The sequence below is a fragment of the Myripristis murdjan genome, chromosome 8 (genome assembly GCF_902150065.1).
Source record: "Myripristis murdjan chromosome 8, fMyrMur1.1, whole genome shotgun sequence".
Taxonomy (NCBI): Eukaryota; Metazoa; Chordata; class Actinopteri; order Holocentriformes; family Holocentridae; genus Myripristis; species Myripristis murdjan.
Window position 1 is genome coordinate 32,359,582 of NC_043987.1, and position 19,991 is coordinate 32,379,572.

General features: G+C 41.3%; 1 protein-coding gene across 1 annotated transcript; it reads right to left on the reverse strand.

Annotated features, from left to right (window-relative positions):
• Positions 1 to 6,447: 6,447 nt before the first annotated feature.
• On the reverse strand, positions 6,448 to 17,868 carry LOC115364060 (uncharacterized). The gene is made up of 8 exons (XM_030058472.1): positions 17,792 to 17,868; positions 16,575 to 16,711; positions 15,007 to 15,146; positions 13,924 to 14,074; positions 11,826 to 11,919; positions 11,620 to 11,698; positions 9,691 to 9,764; positions 6,448 to 7,898 (listed from the first exon to the last, which is right to left on the reverse strand). Exons 1-8 carry the CDS (start codon positions 17,848 to 17,850, stop codon positions 6,989 to 6,991), a joined length of 1,644 nt encoding a protein of 547 aa, XP_029914332.1. The 5' UTR covers positions 17,851 to 17,868; the 3' UTR covers positions 6,448 to 6,988.
• Positions 17,869 to 19,991: the final 2,123 nt, after the last annotated feature.

Genomic DNA, 19,991 nt, shown 5'->3' on the forward strand with positions numbered 1-19,991 from the left:
AAGTAGTTTAGAAAACAACTTTATTAAAATGATTTGAGGTGCTTTAGTGCAAAAGAAATCACAAGTCACCTGTGTGATGAGGCTGGCTTCTGGTGATTGATGTAGTGAGCTGTTCAGAGTCATTCTTAAATACATCTCCACTTTTCCATAGGAAACAGAGAGAACAGCTTCTTCTTTTTCAGTGGACTGCACTCAATCTAAGCAACAATCCCTACTTTACCTTGAGTTGACTCTTATTGTAAACATGACATACTGTGTTCAGGACTTCTCCTGTTGCACCACTGCTGCTTGGTTCATGCAGCTGGACCAGGAATCTACAGGATCTCGTCCACAGCGGTGGCGCCCTCTGCTGGCACAGTGACAGGCTGATAAATAGCTGGAGGAGCCACACAGTTGATTTTTTTTTTATGGCCTACAAAGCTCTTTGTTTATTAGTCCAATTAATCACTGTATCATTAAAATGTTAAGCAGTATTGCTATTATTATATTTTACAGCATTACTCTTAGTTTTAGTAGTAGTAAGATCATTTGTAGTGGTAGTCGGGATTAGCAGTTTGGCCTTAAAAGTACAGTTTCACGTCCTGACCTGACATCTCTCTCACCAGAATCACAGGACAAGAGCAAAACAATTATTTTAAAAAAGAGACTATAATAGACAAACCTAACACATGCCAGTAGGACAAAAGAGACAAACAAACAAAGAGTTAACCACGTAGCAGTTGTGGTCATCACAAGGTGATCATACAGTATTGGCCTGGAGATTCATCAAATTATCATAGTAAAACAGTGTAAAACCACAAACTCTGACTGAGTGAACATAATAATAATGATAATAATATACCTTAAATAGAAACTTTCAAAGCAGATGGAGCAATGCCCGACTGATTGGCTTCCCCAAGGGGATTGAAGGTCCTCAATAGTCTAGCTGGAAAGGGGGTCCACGCACAGGGTGGGTTTTTTATCGGGACCAGTTTTTTCTTAATCCTTGAAGGGTGTATTTTAAGATTCTGCCAGGGACCAGGCTGAAGTAATGTCCCATGGGATTCATTTTGAACCCTTTTTAGAAAACCCTGGTATAAAATCCGAAAATGCAAACACACAGCAAGAGAGGGAAGGGAATTCATTAGCGTGTTGAGCCATCCAGTGCCATTCCTGGAAGCTGGCTGGAGGATCTACGTATTGATGAGAACAAAGCTGAGCTGTTCTCCTTCCTGGTAACTTGTGTTACATCCCCTGCCACTGAGAAACAGGTAATCAGCACAGGGACAGGCCATGGTTGCAGTCCCTGAACTCTCCTCCCCAGGTGACTGGGGGTGGAAGAGGAAGGACACAGGCGGGTGAAAGAATGAATGAATGAATAATTTAACCCACTTTTTTACACCTGTAAAATGTGTCATGTGACAACAAAGTTGATTCTGATTCTGACAGGTGGATGGGAAGTTCACTGGACCGCACTACCAGAAGCAAGCCTGGCATGTCACGACCTCCTCCACTGTGGTTGTAAAAAGGGATGCTGTGGAAGATGCAAATGTGCCGAGGCAGCACTTCAGTGCACTGCCCTTTGCTACTGTGGTGGACTGTGTCATCATACACAGCTTTGTGTTGTCACACTTTCCTTCCTCTTTGGCTTTATTAAAAATGCCTTTAGACTAAATGGTATACTGTCTCTGTACTGCTGTATAGTTCCACTTTGGCCATTGCCATAACACACATGCATGTCATGGCATATCTGGACAAATCTGCAAAGGCCCTATAGCCAAAATGATCCTTAGGGCACGCTCTAACAGTGTGCCAAACTTCATGCTTGTATCGTAAAGTGCACGATTCCATCAAAATATTGTACGTAGCCGCTGGACTCATATAGGCGGAGTAATATTTTCAGTGATGAGGTATTTTTCATGTGAGCAGGGCTAACCGTGCTGTCATGCTCATTTGAGCACATTCTCAACGTCTGATTGACCAATCAGATCGCTCGGTCGGATCTACCTGTTGTATAATAGATATTTCATATACATGCGCTATGCAATTTGAGTTCTGCTGCGTTAATTGACGCTTGGCCATGCCAACGACCTCACTGCACGTTACTCTGCGTGTCTATCTGTCTCTGTGTCTATCTGTCTGTGTGTCTCTGATTTTTACAAAGAACGGTAAACTTTTGATGCGGTTTGGTGCGCGGTGCTACTCTGTGGTGTTACTTTGCAAAGTTACATCGCCACCTACTGGCCTGGTATGCACACTACAGCGTTTTCAATTGTTTTGCTGATCCATGTGTACGAAGATCGTTCTCACAGCGTTATTGTATAAACATGGAACATGGAAGTTTTCCGTTTTTATCAGAACTGTTGTCATGTAAACGGGGCCTTAGAAAAACAATGAGAAATGAGATATCCCTCTCAATCTGGCTGAAAAAAACGTGGCGTGGGCACTGCCCCCCCTGGGATCTTTAGTGCCCCCCCCTGTCATTTCTTTCAGGACATGGGTCTGTCAGGGCCATTTCGCTGCACCGGGACCAGTGGTGAAAAAATAACCACATCTTTATGATAATAATTATGTGGAAAACTTCACATCTATAAATGCAGAATTAAGAATAAAAATCATTTTCCCCTTGTATTTGAATTGACTCGAAGCAACAAGCAATTATTGTGCACTCAGTCATCTGAATCGTGTGCTTATTTCCATTTTTTTCCATTTTTTTTTTTTTTTTTTGGCCTTTGCATGTCTATGTAAACCTTCACATAGGTTCACTTAACCTTATACCCTGTGAGTTTTCTATTTGTAATTCTCTATAATAATCGAGCTTTTGTTGTTAACTTTTGAATATGGGTATGAGTTAAATAAAGTTGGTTCTCTAAATAAAGTTGCACGTTTCTTAAAATAAGGCTGTTTTCCCGTCCCAGTTATTCTCTGCTTGCAGCGGCAGGGTTTACTTTCTTTCACCACCTGCAGCTGTGTGAAGAGGAGCAGGATTTATTTTGTGCATAGTGGCAGAAAGGCAGCTGTCATCATGTGATTTGTGGTTTCAGAGGAAAGCGTCAGAAAGGGTTTGACCGTGTGACGCAGATTGCTGGAGGACACATTCCTCCCTTTTTCTTGATTCTTTGCCAAGCCAAAAAAAAAAAAAACAACAAAAACAAAACAAAACAAAAACCAAAAATAAACACTGCAAAATTAGACACTGACAGAGACTGAGTTCTTAGATAATCTCACATATCATCATGACCATTAAAAAAAAATTGTCACAACTGGCTGAATGTGAACGGACTTTTATATATTTCCAGTGTGCATGCTGTGTTTGTTTATTGTTTGTTTGAATGTTGACTGAACACAGTGAGGGACGGGGTGTCGCTCACTGAGCAGAAAAAAATGACGTCAGAGTAAAAGAGGTCAACAGGAAAATTATTTATTCAGAATGGAAAAAGGGACACACACATGCTTCAAAGCTTTGACAAACCCAAGGGTACAAATGTTCCCTCCTCATTCAGACACACCTGAGGTCAGCCCATACACCTCTGCCACCTGGTGGTTGAAAATGGACACTGCATGTAAGCACAGTAGATCTGATGTATTCAATGTTTTTGGTAAAAATCTGTTTCGAAAAAAGATCAGATTTTTGTGTTCACGCTGCTCAGAAATAATCTGATCTTTGTCACATGTTAGTAAAAAAAGACTTGTAATGTAAATGAAGCCTTTGTACAAAATTAAAAACACACACTCATTGACACCATACAGATTTTAATAATGATTTTTTCCTCAAAGAGATGCAAAAGAGTAATAACTTGCATAAAAAGTTTTAAAGAATGAGTATAAATGGAGCCCAGCACCTCGGTAAGCCTTGACACGACATGCAGAGAGCGTGAAGTTTCTTATTGAGCGGCTCGTCCTCTCCACAGGAACACACAGGAAGCAGAAAAGCAGAAATAGAGGGACACACATGCCTCCACTAGCCTGGCAGGATGTGGTGCAGGCCGCTGCCTGGGCAGACAGGCCGTGAGTAACAGGCAGTGGCATCTGGAGCTGCTCCTGCGTTTCTTTGGAAGCTGCTCGCCGTTTCCACAGAACTCATGAGGAAGTGATTTCACAACACAGTCACACGGCTCTCAGCAACGCCTTCAGGGGGATCTGAGAAACCGGCTGAGACGCAGCAGCTTTACGCTTTGGTTTTACATTTTTCTTGATTACTTGTTAATCGTCTAGTCCAGTTGTTCTCCACCTTTTTTACCCCTTTGAATTTTTTTTTTTCATGCAAGTTCCCTCTGACCTGTAGAAAAAAAACCCTCTGCTGAATCCAGAGGGTCAGTCCAGCTCCATCAGTGTGAAACAACAACCTGACACTAAGCAGATTTTTTTTTCCTGTTTCTGCTTCCTTTTCTCTTCTTCCTCCTTGTTTTCAGCTTTATTGCTGCTACGCTTCAGTTGGTTTTCTGGATTTTTTTTGTCTTGTCTTCCCAGTCATAGAGAACAAACGCCTCGCTCAAAGACCACAGCAGCAGATTTAAACCACAAACACACACATCTGACACCTTTGGGAAACCTGGAGGAAAAACTGAAGATAAGATCTTGATTTCCCGAAGCTGAATGAATACCAAACATAGTAAAACAAAACTGCTCTGCTAGCTCAATCATGTTGTAACTAGAATATCCGCTGGAAAAAAAAAATTTCATGGACTGATAGTTATATTTCTGCCGACTTCTCAGTCATTTTAAATCTAACAGGTGCCGTGACAGCAGCTGATCTTTATCTACAACCAACTTATATTAACAGTTATATTTAAATATGGGCTACTGTTTTTCAGTGTCGGCAAACATCTATCTTTTTATAAACTCACCGGCAGATGTTTTATTTCAGCTGGGGGTGTGTCACTCCAATTTAACGTCAGCTCCGATTAATGTGGCTAAGCAGCAAAAGTAACGACAGTAAGCAGTCACATTAAGGCTGAAAGACGACAGTTTTCACAGATGTGTTGATTTATTAAATGTTCATTTCAATGTACAGATGCAAACAAATTAACAAATTAATTAAATCTTTGGCCCAGGAAACTCATAAAGACTGAACAAATTAATAACGATTAATAGGCTAATTAATAACTGATAACAAACAAGAACAGAGTTATAGCTGCACATCTCCTGGAAAATCTTACAGGTACTGTCCGTGGTGCTGAATCAGCCTCAGCAGGTACTGTCCGTGGTGCTGAATCCGCTGAGGTACTTTATTATAGAAATTAAAGCTCCATAAAATTCACGGAGGATCTTGTTCAGCTCTTCTTTCCTTACAGCTGAGAAATCAGCTGTTTGTCCGGTGTTTGTCAGGTAGTCTTGTAGACATTTGACGGCCCAAGACGTTGACCGGGCCGTACCGGCTTCATTTCCTGACCTCTCCAGCTGATCCAGCTCTTCACTCGTCACTCTCGCGTATCTCTCCTTTTTCTCTTCTGTCTTGTCTTCCTCGTTCAACCATTTATCCAAACTTAGGTCGCAAAATAAATCAAAATTGACAACAAAACGGTCCATTATGCTGGCGAACAAAGTTGACAGCGGCTTTTGATGCGGGTTTCAGTGAAACGTTTCATGTTGCCATAGAAACCACACAGACTCGAACAATAAGATGTAGGCGGAGTAATATTTTCAGTGATTGATTCAGTATTTTTTTATTTGCGCATGGCTAGCCATGCTGTCATGCTCATTTGAGCACATTCTAAACGTCTGATTGATCAATCAGATTGCTCGGTCGGATATACGTGTTGTATAATTTAAAAAAATCTCAAGTACCCCCTGGAGTTCCTCCAAGTACCCGCAGGGGTACGCGTTTGAGAATCACTGGGCTAAGACATAAAGGCTTGTTTGGTCAGTCTGATCTGCTTTTCTCTTCTTGTTTCTCACATCTTTTCCCACATTTGTCTGCTAGATACAGTCTGACAGGTGTGTCAATAATGAAAAAAAAAGTGAAAGCAATGGAAAAGTAAATAACATACATGATTCTTCTCTATCCTTATATATATAAAATATATATATCCATGAAGACCTGCTCAGGTGGCAGGCTCGCTCATTTTAGTGTTCCTGTTAGTATTTACAAAACAGTGTTGGACTACACGTTCACACTCAGTATTGATTTAACCTAAAATGACAAACAGCACCACACACGTGAATTTGTGATGTCTGTTAGTGATCTGACTGCAGCTCTGCGTCACGGATGTGTACGATATGTATGATGATACAGCTGAATGGAGTTTCTATCACTAACTTCTGCATACAAACTATACGGATGTTCAGCGTCTTAGTTGTACATGACCTGATATGAAATATTATCCCTGATCCGCTGCTGTTTACCAAAATGGGCATGTTGAAACTGGCCAGCGTTGAGCAAGTGGTGTGTCAGCCGTCTAAGCTGTAACACACTCATGCTACAGATTTTAGTTTGATTAACAATCTTAGTCATAAGATCATCATCCTCTGTTCATTATCTTAAAAAAAAAAAAAAAAAAGACGCAGAAACGGTGTTAAAATTGTCAAAAACAGCAAAAAACACCCAACTGTGTCCACATTCTGTGATTATCGTCTTCAACTAAAGCCGGGCTCAGACTGCAGGAGTTTTGGGTTGATTTGATCCCCCGACTCGCCCCTCCCTGGTACTGATGTGAGGCCCAGATTATCTGCTGATGTGAGGAGTTTACAGATCCAGTCTTACACCTCCCAGCAGGTGAAGACTCATCAGGGCCGCCCTGATAGTTTAATAATAACATACTTTAATAGTAAAATAACAAGTTTGTTATTTAGGGTTTAAATTCCAGGTGTGTTGGGCAGGTGAGATGGGGAAAGGCTTTAGTGTGTGTGTAGTGTGTGATGCACCATTATTACTCTAATTTTGCAGTGTGTGTGCATGCTGCAAAAGTGAGAAGCACATCTGTGAAGATTCGCCTGATATGTGTGATGCAACTCAACTTCCAATTGGGTTTGGATTTCAAAGCTCCTGCAGTCTGATGGAGGCCTCAGCCTACACAGGCTGGTAGCCGCTGACAGTGAGCACGGCCTCAGAGAGGTCGGCAGACAGAGGTAAGACAAAGGGACACTGGGGGGCGTAACTAAAATCTAGAAGCACCGGCTCTAAGGAGGCTCGGCAGATGTCGTTGGAGCGTTCCTCTGGATGCTGGTCCAGCTGGCGCTCCCCTCCTGTGCTCTGCTCTGCCACAGAGACGCCCGGCTGGGTCACTAGGCTTTGAAAAGCTTGATAGTCATGAGTTATGGGTAAAGTGTGTGATACTGCGGGCAGACCGCCGGCACAGGGCTTCATGGATTCACAGCACACGTCCTGGGTCAAGTCGGTCAGGTTTATGACACGGCTGACTGACTGATCGTCGCTCTGAAGACGAGCCGCGGTGATGGAAGCAACATTACCAGACCCAGACGTGCTGATGCCACCAGAGACGGATGACAGACCGGAGTCTCCTGCAGACTCTGCACCGGGCAGCTTCCACAAAGAGTTTGTTAGCACACAAGATGGAACACATGGTCGGTTTTCATATAGCTGCCCAGAACTCAGAGCCTGCTGCTCGGGACTGATGTTTCTCCCAAAAAAATGACCCTGGTTCTGTTGGTAGGCGGAGTCAGAAGACATCACAGATGGCGGCTGGCGGTCGGAGCCGGAGCGGGACGTGTCGCCCAAATCAAACAGTCCAGGAGACGTTTTGAAGGCAACACCTCTGGAGAGTAAACCACTGGCGTTCTGTGACACTGTGGGGAAACTGTCGCTCGCTGATGACGTCACGGCGTGCTGGGGAAGGACCATGCGGAGGGCCCCTCGAACGCTGGCAATGATATCGTTGGGCGCCACGTTGACGGGGCCATCAGAAGAGCCGGCGAGGTGCACCCCACTGCTGCTGGTGTCTGCTGGTGAATCATCTGACCTGAGAGACGAGAGTCAGAAAGGTCATTCACACGGCCTGAGCCACACGACCACAGCTCCTCCGCCTTTATCACCATCATCCCAGACATCCTGATAAATAAACTGCTGAACCTTGACCTCCCCCCGCCCACCTGCAGCTGGATTAAAGACTTCTTGACTGACCGTCCACAGTCCGTGAGAGTTGGCACCCACCTCTCCTCCACAATCACACTCAGCACCGGCTCACCTCAGGGCTGTGCGCTGAGCCCTCCTCTATTCACTATAAACCTCTGACTGTACACCAACATTCCCCTCTAACTCTGTTATTAAGTTTGCAGACGACACTACTGTGGTTGGACTTTTTATTACAGGCGGTGATGAGTCCACCTACAGGCAGGAAGTCAAGAACCTGTCCGAGTGGTGCTCTGCTAACAACCTCATCCTCAACACTACAAAAACAAAAGAACTCATAATCGACTTTGGGAAACCCAACACAAGCCACCAGCCTCTCTACATTAACGATGTAGAGAGGCTGTAGTGAGAGCGTTCACTCATTCAAATTCCTTGGCATCCGTATCACAGATTGTCTGTCATGGTCACTAAACACTAGGGGTGTCATGATTCTCCAAATCCTCGATTTGATTTGATTTTCGATTTTAGGGTCACGATTTGATTCGATTCTCGATTTTTTCTTCTTCTTGTAGCACAGACGCCTATGCCATTTTTAGACTAGTCTAGTGTACGATCATTGGTTTTATTCATTAAATTTTGTAAATCTTATTTCAAAAGATAGGCTACATAGTCTCATAAGTGATGCAATTTTCATTATTCTTGTGTAATGTATCACATTATAGACACTAATGGTCAAATTTAAATAATTTATTTACAATATAAAAGTAAAAATCTTGTTCTCAGTCAAGTGGAAAACACCAAAAACAAAACTAGCTTGCACACAGTGGTCTTCTTGTCAACAACACAAACATTGCCGACATAACTCAACGGGAACACGAAATACTTCCACACTGCTGGTTTGAGAGATGCAGGGATCGTCGATCCTCTCTTTGATTTCGATGCTCGAGACCATGACGTAATTTTGATCGATTTTGATTAAAAATCGAAATCGTGACACCCCTACTATACACTTCTGCAACTGTTAAAAAGGCACAACAGCGCCCCACTTCCTGAGAATACTCAGGAAAAACAACCTGAGTGAAAAGCTGCTGGTCTCCTTCTACACATCAACAATCGAGAGCATACTGGCATATTGCATTTCTGTGTGGTTTGCTGGATGCTCTGTTGCAGACAAAAAAGCTCTCCAGAGAATCATAAATGTCTATATGCACCATACTGGTCTGAAATAAAGTTGAAATGATAAAGACAGCAGAAAAAGTCATCGGTTGCCCCCTCCCCTCTCTGTCAGACATTGCAAACAGCCACATTCTCTCAAGAGCTAAAAACATCACCAACGTCAGCATCTGTTTGAACTGTTACCCTCTGGCAGGCGGTATAGGTCCATCCAATCAGAACCACCAGATTCACAAACAGTTTCTATCCATATGCAATAACCTCATTAAGCAAACACAGATAATAAACCCTCCCCACCTGCTGTCTTGCACATCAGCACCTGTTTTGCCTCTTAAATTGTTTTATTTATTGTACATGTGTTGTATTTATTGTATATTGTTGTATTTATTTATTTATTGTAGGTGAGTACCGTGGTGGAGTAGCACTCTTAATCTCGTTGTATTGTAATGTACAATGACAATAAAGGCATTCAATTTCAGTTTCAGTTTCAATTCAGTTTCAAAACTGACCACGAGGCGTCTTCGTCTGAGTCACAGGGGAGCACAAGGAGCTTGGAGAAACTGGTCTCAGGAGGCTGCAAGATCTGAAACAAAGAGAAGAGAACCAAGTCAAATCTTCCTCTTTGAAACATTTAAGGAAACAGTTACCAACTGAAATATTTGTCCCGAGGGGCTGTGGAGTACGCCGTTTCTGGAAAGATCTGTTGTTGCTGAATTTTTCCCATCTACATCTCTGATACGCTTGAGTTTCACAAAACAAAACACAACAAAAAACAGAGTAGAAACCTCACCGAATCACACAGAAACTATCTGGATTGGATAGATTGCACAAAATATAATTTTATTGTTGTATTTGTATTGTGCTGATTACATTTCCTAATGTTACTGTCATTGAGCAGCTGTTTGTGAACTTTTTAAGTATTTTTCAAATTCAGTAATTTGACTTTTATTTCAGTCCATTTCTGCTGCGAGTTTTGTCTAACCCTAACCCTAACCCTTCACTACATTTTAAATCAGATCCATTAGAGAACAAACCATCAGTGACAGATTGTGCAAGCTTTCACAATAAAAGTTCAGTCAGCAAAGATGAGAAGAGGAACTTACTTCTACTTTGTTGCTTCTACTTTTTGTCATTTCCAAATTTCACAATAAAAACAGCAAAATGAAAAACTGCAGCACAACTTCCACTCCTGCTGCATTTGAAAATGCACAATATTTTTAAATTTGTTTGTATGATATATGCAAATGAAAACATTGGACCAAGTTTAATATAGTGAACTAAAACAAAACTGAAAAACTAAACATTTTAGTTTAACTGAAATAAAAATAAAAACTAGACTAAAAATAAAAATAAAAACTAATTGAAACGATATTGTGTACTTACAAAATAAACTCAATTTTTTCTTCTTAAGCCTCTGGTTTCTGCATTTTTCCTTGATGTTTTAACCCAGATTACGCTGCAGGAGTTTTTTTTTTTTTTTTTTTTTTTTTTTTCAATAACGTTTAAGCTCCCTGTTAGAACCTAACCTGCAATTTCACAAATTTCCTGTTAATTCCAGTGGAAATTTTCCAACTTTGACAACTCCCAGAATTTTGCAACCATAGACGTGCGCACATTCAGCAACTGCTCTTGGACAGGTTTCAAGTTTCAGTGTTTGGTTTGCAGGAAACAAAACTGAAACTGACTTTCGCAAGAGGGATGAAGTGAAAACTGAGGCTGCCAGGGAGACTACGTGCATCGTCCTCGTGGTTCACTCAGTCTGCTTATTTCTCACAGGCTCAGTTATGTGTATTTTTTCTTCTCCTGTTAAGCTACTCCCTACTTGCCTCTTACCTAGTGGTCTTTCTGCATATACATACGCCTCTTGTTGTTTTTTTGGAAAATAAAGCACTCATCAGCAGGGCTGGTGGAGACGGCAGGAAAACTGGTCAACATGCTCAAAAGCAAAAAATAAAATCCAGAAAAAGTGGGTTTGCTGGTTTCAGTTTATTTATTTATTTATTTTTTTTTTGAAAAATGTTTAGTTTTAGTTAAGTTTTCATTAGTTTCAGTATTAGTTTGTTTTATTAAAGTTATAATACAGCGGTGTTTGTCAGAGTGGGTACTCCTCCACACTTTGTGAAGGCAGTCGACGTGCTGGTCTCAACAGCCACCAGCAGCAGCGCCTCCTCATGCTGGTTGTGTTAACTAAAATGTTTTTTTCACACCTAATTTTAGTTTTTGGTCTAGTTTTAGTTAACTATAATAACCTTGGTCGGGACATTTATCAGTGCAGGTGCACTGTGGGTCTGCATGGTTTCATGCTTCTTTTCATGCATCTTAAACTTTGCTCCACATCTGCACATCTGAAGACCTAAAAGAGAGTTCCCATTCTTGCAACAGGACTGTGATGGAAGCAGACGCTGTGAAACACCTCAGTGATCTGCAGTGCGTCTCACCTTCGGTTCACCTGGATGAATATTGAAGAATGATGGATTCTGAAGTTCGGCAACTTCATCCCACAACTTCTCCTTGATCCTAGGATGAAATCAGTCATTGAGCACACAAATCAAAATGACAGAGAAGACGTTTGCAATAATAAAATGGAAGGAATTACAGGATTTATATGAAACAGCTTTTGGTATCTCATTAACACAAGACTCACCGAGAACAGTAGATAAACATAAAGGTGGTAATGATGATGGCAGCAACACTCAGGCTGGCGATGACAAGCATCAGTATCATGTACGGGGAGAGAGCTAACAGAGAATAAAGCCAGAGTCAGTGTACATAAACATATAAATGACTGTGATTTAAATGTAAACACAGGCAGGAAGTGGCAGCTAATTATTGGCCAATTATTATAGTGACTTTCAATCAAACAATCTACTTGTTCTGGGGCTAAAAACAAACCAATGTCAAGGGTGTATCTTTGTTTTACTCACAGTGACCAATAAACATGCTCACCTGAGCATAGGTATAAGATCACTGTCCATATCCAGGCCAAACAATTATTTTTCCGTTCATCAACTCAAACATGCAAAAGTCAAAGTCAAAAAACTGTTAGCCTCCCGTCTCACACACAGAGCTCAACTCTGTGCACTTCCTTCATTAATTCTCCCCCCTTGTGTTGGATGTCAGAACTGCATGTACACACACAGTCAGTGTTTCAGATATTGGAGGATAAAATAAAATAAACAAAAAACACATTATAACTCCAGCAACTCGCAGGAAGTGGCAACGTCAGCCGCCCCAATAAAAGATGTCCTGTGGATCCGATGAAGGATGTCGAGCCAGCTAATGGTGACGCTAGCCTGGAAGTGTCGCCCTCTACAGGCGATGCACGGCCTCAGCCAGCTACCGCAGAAGAAGTGGACGAAGACGGGGACGACAGTGACCTATCAGAGCACAGTAACGCCACTTCAAGCTCAGGCACGAGGGCGGGGCTCATTAAAAACAAATAAAGGCCTCCAAAACAGCTTGGTAGACTCGAGATGACAGAGAATCTTCCCTCATTTAAAAGTCACAGTTGTGTTTTCAGACAACAGTTCATCACATAAAATCGCCAAAACAACCTTTTAATGGTTGAAGTTTGCAAACTCCCCAAAAAATATATTTCCCAACTTTAAACTGCTGATGTAAATATACTCAGCATTTTGTCATCCAGGGGCCTGTACCATGCAGCTGGATTAACATCCTCGGGGTTTCTCTTAGTTATCTGGCTTCACTTACCAGACATCCACAATCCGGATTTTCAGTCCCGTAAAGCCGGTTATCAACTTGCTAACTGAACCCAGGCTATTCCAATCTAGATCTGTGTGTTCTCACATAAAAAGGGCGGTGTTTGCTGCATACGACCAATCGCAGACATGGAAAAATCCACCCGAGCCGCATACTTTACGACCGAGGAGCAGACAATAATCTGAAATAAATACAAGGAATATAAATCCATCATCCAGGCAAAAAGCAACACAGCTGCAGCCGCAAGGAATGCTGGGAAAAAACTGCCGACTGTGTCAATGCGTAAATTAGTGGGATTATAATCTGACTTCCCCACCATGATGACACGAGTAGATCTGACTACAGTAACATTTGTGTGTTCCATAAATTTATGGAATTTGTGGTTATGGCATGTGATGTCAGCCTTATTATTATTTCAGATGCAGCCCCAGTAGAGCAAAAAGAACGAGGGAGCAAATAAAAAATAGTATCGTATAAAAACATACTTCAAAGTGGTCAGTACGCTTACTGTATCTTATACATGTAGCAAATGTACATGTACATGTTGGAGGCTATATAGCCTCCAACATGTGAGGCTTCACTTCTTCACCCTGTCTCATCCAATGGGCAGGCCATTTTCCAAGAGAGCTGATTGGTCAGTAGGTGGGGCTTTTCTACCTGCTGAGCTCTTATCCTGAACTTCACCTGCTCCGGAGCAGGTTAGGTCATCAGTGTATGTTACCATGGCAACGTACCCCAATAAAAAGTAAACCACCTTTATTGTACAGAAAACCCAGCAGGGTTAAGCCTGAAGTTACGTCGCTAAGCCCAAATCCAGCTTTATGGTACTGGCCTCTCATCAATTTGATTAGTTATATATTGATGCAGAAGAAGAAGAAGATGTTGTGTGTCGTTAAACTGCAGCCAAGACCTTGGTTTAGGCGTGACAGGTCAAAAATTAATTAAATACAATACAAATCACTGGCGCATTGCTTAAAAAATGCGTATTTATGTGGCAAGAAAAGTGTAAAGACAACACTTACAGGTTTTGAATTCATACTTGTCACTGCGGGCGCTGATCCTGTTATTGAGGTTTGTGTGTGTTCGGACGCTGACCACGTATATCGTATTTGGCTCCAGCTTGTTCTCAGGTATCTCATAGTACATGTCCTTTGTTGTGAAATTTTGAGGCGTCTGGTGGGGAGAGAAAAGAATTGTATAAACCATAAAGGTTCCTCAGCTTTTTCTCAGGTAACACAAAAAACTCTCATCAGCTAATTTTTTCAGTTTCTCTCCTTTTTTGGTCAATGAATTTATATGACAGGACACGAATAAAATTGCAATCAAGTCATGAAACAAATCATGACGAACAAGTGATAAATAAAAACTTTGATGGTTTGAGCTCCATCCGGCCTCAATGTACTGTGGTGAAGGAGGACGGATTGGAAACCTCACCAAATCACACAGAAACTTTCTGGATGGATAAACTGCACTGGGGTGAAGCGAGAAAATACCTTTTGTGTGTGTGTGTGTGTGTGTGTGTGTGTGTGTGTGTGTGCGTGTGTGTGTGTGTGTGTTTTGGATGAATTGCTCCTTTAATAAACACTATGCTGGGCCAGCTATGTGGTCCAGTCTATTATAAATTTGTGAACTATTATTACTTCCTTTTCCAATACCTGTCCTATACTTACATGAAGCCCTCTGAGACAAATCTGTAATGTGATATTGGGCTATATAAATAAAATTGACTTGACTAGACTAGACTAAATTCGTCTTTACTGATCCTCGAAGAGGAAATTCAAAGTGACACAGCAGCAGCAGAGGTTAAGAAGTAATAATATCAAATAAACAGCAAGGCAATATAAATATATAATAAAATGAGATACAATGTTCAACAAAAGTGAAGATGAATCATATAAAAATAGAATTAAATAGAATAATAAAACATAAAGTGAAAAGTAGACTAGGGCTCCTATAATGAACTTGTCAAATGAGATAATAAAGTCTCATGTTTACAAGAGACATTGCCGTGACTTGCGTCTGGGGGTGGGGTGTGTGTGTGTGTGTGTGTGTGTGTGTGTGTGTGTGTGTGTGTGTGTCACTGTGAGTGTGAGATGTTGCCCTACCTCTCCTTTTTTCCCGTATGTCACCGTATAGGACAAAAACTCGTAGATTGCTGTTAATTCGTAGTTGTTATTCCACCGGACCTCATAGTTCCCGTTTCGTGACTGAGTCACTGAGGTGATGGTCGGGGTTTTGGGCCTCCCTGTGGAAGAAAAGCAACAAGAAGAAAACTGAAAGGCTCGCTCTTTAGGCGCAGATCAAAAGCTTTTCTTGATAAGCTTCCACCCTGACGTCAGCGTGTTGACCCTGTCCTCTCTGCCTCAGTGTGTGCAGCTCGCTCCACTGAAGCACACAGTAACCCTGAAGTGCTCAGGACTTGGTTTTTAATGTGTTTTGTTTGCAGGAAACTCTTTTCTGAAGCTTTTCCTCACTTTGTGGATGGTGTGCTTTAACATGAGGGTTCTGTTCCAGACTCCAGCTAACTGGCCCTTATCGCAAAATAATCACAGATATCACCTTGAAAGGGTTTAGTTTTGGATAAGAATTGCCACAAAATGTTCACTTTTACATGATTTACATTCCAACGTTTCAGGCAAAATCCCGTTTTCCTGACTTCCTCAGACTGAGACCAGATGTTGGACACCGTTTTCTCGTCTGTACGTCCAGTGGTTCAGTTCCTATGGATAGCATTCTATGTTAGCTTAGCATAAAGGCTTGAAGTCTATGGGAGTCGTTAGCCTAGCTCTGTGAAAGTGACAAAATAAACCTTACAGCAGCTCTGAAGCTGTCTGATTCACTCAGTGGATCATGTGGATTTGACATACACGGCATTTTAGGGGAAGTTAATTTGTGGTGGATCTTCCTGTTACAAAGTGGATCACTGCGATTTTAAGATGTGTATTTCAAATCTGCACAATCCACTGGGTCAATAAGACAGCTTTGGAGTTACTGTAAAGTTTGTTTTTTAACTTAAGTGGTTACTACTCTTATTTGACAAACTATTGTCAACACCTTTTTTATCAGCAGATTCTAGATCTGAACGCAGAAAAACATCCCCTGAGATGCTCTGTTGTCTGAAAGCCAGAGGGGCCGGACCCCGAGGCTCCGGGGCCATCAGGCCGGCTGAGTTCTTAGGAGAGAGCCTCTCCTAATCTTATTTGAGTTTTAACTTGATCTTAACTGTCTTCTATTTGTTTTTATATTCATAATTGTTTTTCAGAAACTTGATGATTTTATGGCTGTTTTATATATATTTTTTGACTGTTTATTTTATTTTTTGCTGCCTTTGTGAAGCACTTTGTAATGCTGAGTTTAAGTGCTTGATAAATAAAGATCATTATTATTATTATTATTGTTATTATTATTGAACAAATTGTCCATAGATTATATGTGTGTGTGTGTGTGTGTGTGTGTGTGTGTGTCCTGGACAGCCGACATGTCAGTGCCATTTCTCTGTTAGTCTGTGACACGTTTCAGTCTGTCCACCTTCTCTCCTGCTGATGGTTCAGCAATGAATTCAAAACCATCTCGTCTTCAGCTTTAGTCTCTGTTGTCTTTGGCTGAGAGCTTTGCTCTTTCACTGATGTTGAGTGATCAATGAGCTCACTGATTTTTTAGGTTGGAAACTCACAGATTTTATGGACTTGTAGTTCCTTGGAGCCCAGCTCCTCACTCCCTTTGTGAAGCGTCACACTGAAACTTGTCCCGAGAACAGGATAAAATTTGGTCGAGCAGTTGCACGTTCCGTTGAACTGGCAAGGCCCCTTTCTGTGGAAAACAAATCAACACCATAAGATGGTTTACAAAATAATAACACTGCAAACATGGATATTTATTCACTTGCTTCATCAGTGGGCTGTTGTAGAAAGCAATTCACTAAAACAACAATTTTACATTTAACACCACAAGAAAAGTGACAAATGAAGACACTGCAAGCAGTCATGAAGGGAGCGGGCTTGTAAGTAAATAACCCAATAAAAATAAGTGAGTTTAAGTCCATGAGTAAGTTTAAGGAAAGATTAACTAGTAAAAATAAGTTTGAAATACTTTGATGGATGTAAGTAGCAGTGAAGCCAGGAAATCTCCAGCATGCAGGACAAACGCTGCCCATCCACGTTAAGGCACATCTCAAAAAATGACAAAAATTCTGTTTAACATAAAATCCTGAGAATCTGTTCTATTGAGACAACACAGAAACGTCTGTCATTTCTTCTTACACAGATTAATCGAGCCAACAGCAGACGTTTAGAAATGCTCAGGTTCCCACAATGCAAGGGAAACTGAGCATTACTCATGGAGTTGGCATTACTTTATTTGTTTGTCTGTGTTTTTTTTCCCACATGATGACTGGACGTTGAGTGGGCGTCAGTTTACTGTGGCGGTGAACTGTGCCATTTACTGACAGACGTTTTCATGTGCTGTGGAATTTCTGATTACGTTTTTGATTACATCATAACTTGATTAGTTTAACATTTTTTTCATTAGGCTACTTAAAAAAAATCGATATGGCGGTGTTGTGGTGGATTTCACCATTTAATGTAGTTGCAAATGAATAGAAGCTTTCTCTAGCTTACTAGTTGTTGTATGTATTTATTGACTGAGTGATTGATTTTTTTTTTTTTTTTTTTTAGACCACTGTTATGCTACAGCGCCACCAGCAGGTCTATTTGACCTTTGACTGTTTACCAGGCGTCCTTCAGTAGGAAACTGAAACTCTACTTTCATGCATCAGAGCATCAGAAAGCAGGTAAGACAGTAGTAAGAAAGAAACATAAAAAGAATTAAGAAAAAGAAGAGGGGTAAACACAAAAGGGACTCGCTGGCCGGCCCCTAAAACAATGAACTCACTTAAATTTGGGGGATTTCAGGCTGTATTCACGACAGTTCCTCCTCTCTGCGTTATTCATCCAACAGTAAATACTGAAGTCATACTGATGTTCGCAGTCAAAGTCCAGGTCCTTTTTATCCTCTGCATGAAACACACAGAAACACAACAGCTGAGAAACGGGTGGATGGGGGGGGCACGCGCAAACACATCCACACACACACACACACACACACACACACACACACACACACACACACACAGAGACGCAAGTCACAGCAGCGTCTCTTCAAAGTCCAGTGCATGTGTTAGAGGACAAAAATGTGCTCCTCGTCCTTCACTTTCACTGAGTGAATTTTTTTTTTAATCAACGCAACTCCTGATCGTAACTACCAAGTAAATATTTAATAAATATTTATTTTAGAAATTCTAACCCTTTAAATGCCAGTTTTGTTAATGGTGCCACTGTATTTTTAAATTAAAAACACACACATACACAAAATGACATATTTTTCATGTACAAAATGCAAGGTGTTTTTTTTTGTTTTTGTTTTTTTTTTTTTGATGATGATGATTACAGTTTTGTATATGTCAATGATTAGCAACAACATCGATTTTGATGTCTATTTTTATTTTTGTGCAGTCAGTTGTTTTTTTTTTTTTTTTTTTTAAAGTCACTCTGGAGGTGTTAGAGGACAAAAATGCCCTACTGCTAAAACTGCTATAACAATATTATATATTAACAAAGAACACACACACACACACACACACACACACACACACACACACACACACTCACACAAACACCATTGGTCGACATCCATATCAACACACAAACATTATTTCTGGGTGTCAGAAACCGAGTGAGGACAAAATCCAAAACATTTGGAGACAGATAGGATTATAGTCTGACAGAAACCACACACCGTCTGAAATACCTTTCACTAGAATTTAAACACAAGACATTGCTTAATCATTTTCATAAATACAAACAGGCCAGTATTCTCCTGGTTCATAATATATATGCTGCTGCTAATCCGTAGGATCTTTGCTTTATAGATTTTCTGGTAATTGTCATATAAAACGTTTTATCATTTTTTTAAGGTAGTGCCTTGATGAGCCCGAGGCACTTCCAGCACAAGGCAGGTTTGTCGTTGTAACATGGTGTTTGAGTTTATGTCGCAACAACGCCATACCAAACACACAAATCACATTTTGTTACAGGACAATGCTTTCACTGTAAGGTGATCAGCATTTTCAAATAACTTTGAAAAACAAACTGACTTCACATTTTACCAAACGAAGCTTTAAGAATTAAAACGGAGCTCATTTTTTACTCAAGACGCTTTCAATCGGTGTTGAAATGACCTTTTGTAAAGTAAAGTAAAGTAAAGTAATGTAAAGACTCTCCCCTGCTGAGCTCCACTCAGGTGTCCAGCTCCTACCTGGGAGAGGCGTCCCAAACACAGCGCAGTCCACAATGAAGAGCAGCAGCAGGCAGAGGCTGCCTCCGAGGAACCTGGAACACAAAAGATATTTAACTTACACGTGAAATTGTCCCTCATCTCATCATTTCCATCATCTCCTGCAGCGAAAGTTTGCTTTTAGATGATTTCTCACCTCCTGGGCTCCATGATGATCCACTCTGCTCTCACTCTCACTCTCTCTCTTTTATGAGCACGAACAAAAACAACCAAACAGAAGCCGCAGGTCCTCCCTCCTCTCAGGGGGCGTGAGACTCCCCCGCACCGCAGAGAGACGCAGCCGCCGTCCCGTGTGGTTTCCTGCCACTGACGGGAAAAAAGCAGCGGCGGACTCCTTCTGTGGGAAGTTTGGTCTCGGCGGGGCGGGACGACAGGAAGGCAACATGTTCATTCCTCCAGTGGGCCTGACGGTGATTCATCAAGTCGTCAAACTGCCAGTGAACGCGTCAGAGCCATTTGGCTGCACCGGGGCCAGTGGGAAAAAAACACAACACATGCTTATGATAATAATTAGGATAGGCTACGTGGAAAACTGCACGTCTATAAAGGCAAAACGAGTAATAAAAATCCTTTCCCCTTGTATTTGAATTGTTTGGGGGGAAAAAAACAGGCATTTATTGTGCACTCAGTCATCCGAATCGTATGCTTATTTTTCTTTTTTTTCTTGGCCTTTGCATGTCTATGTAAACCTTCACATAGGTTCACTTATCCCTATACCCTGTGAGTTTTCTATTTGTAA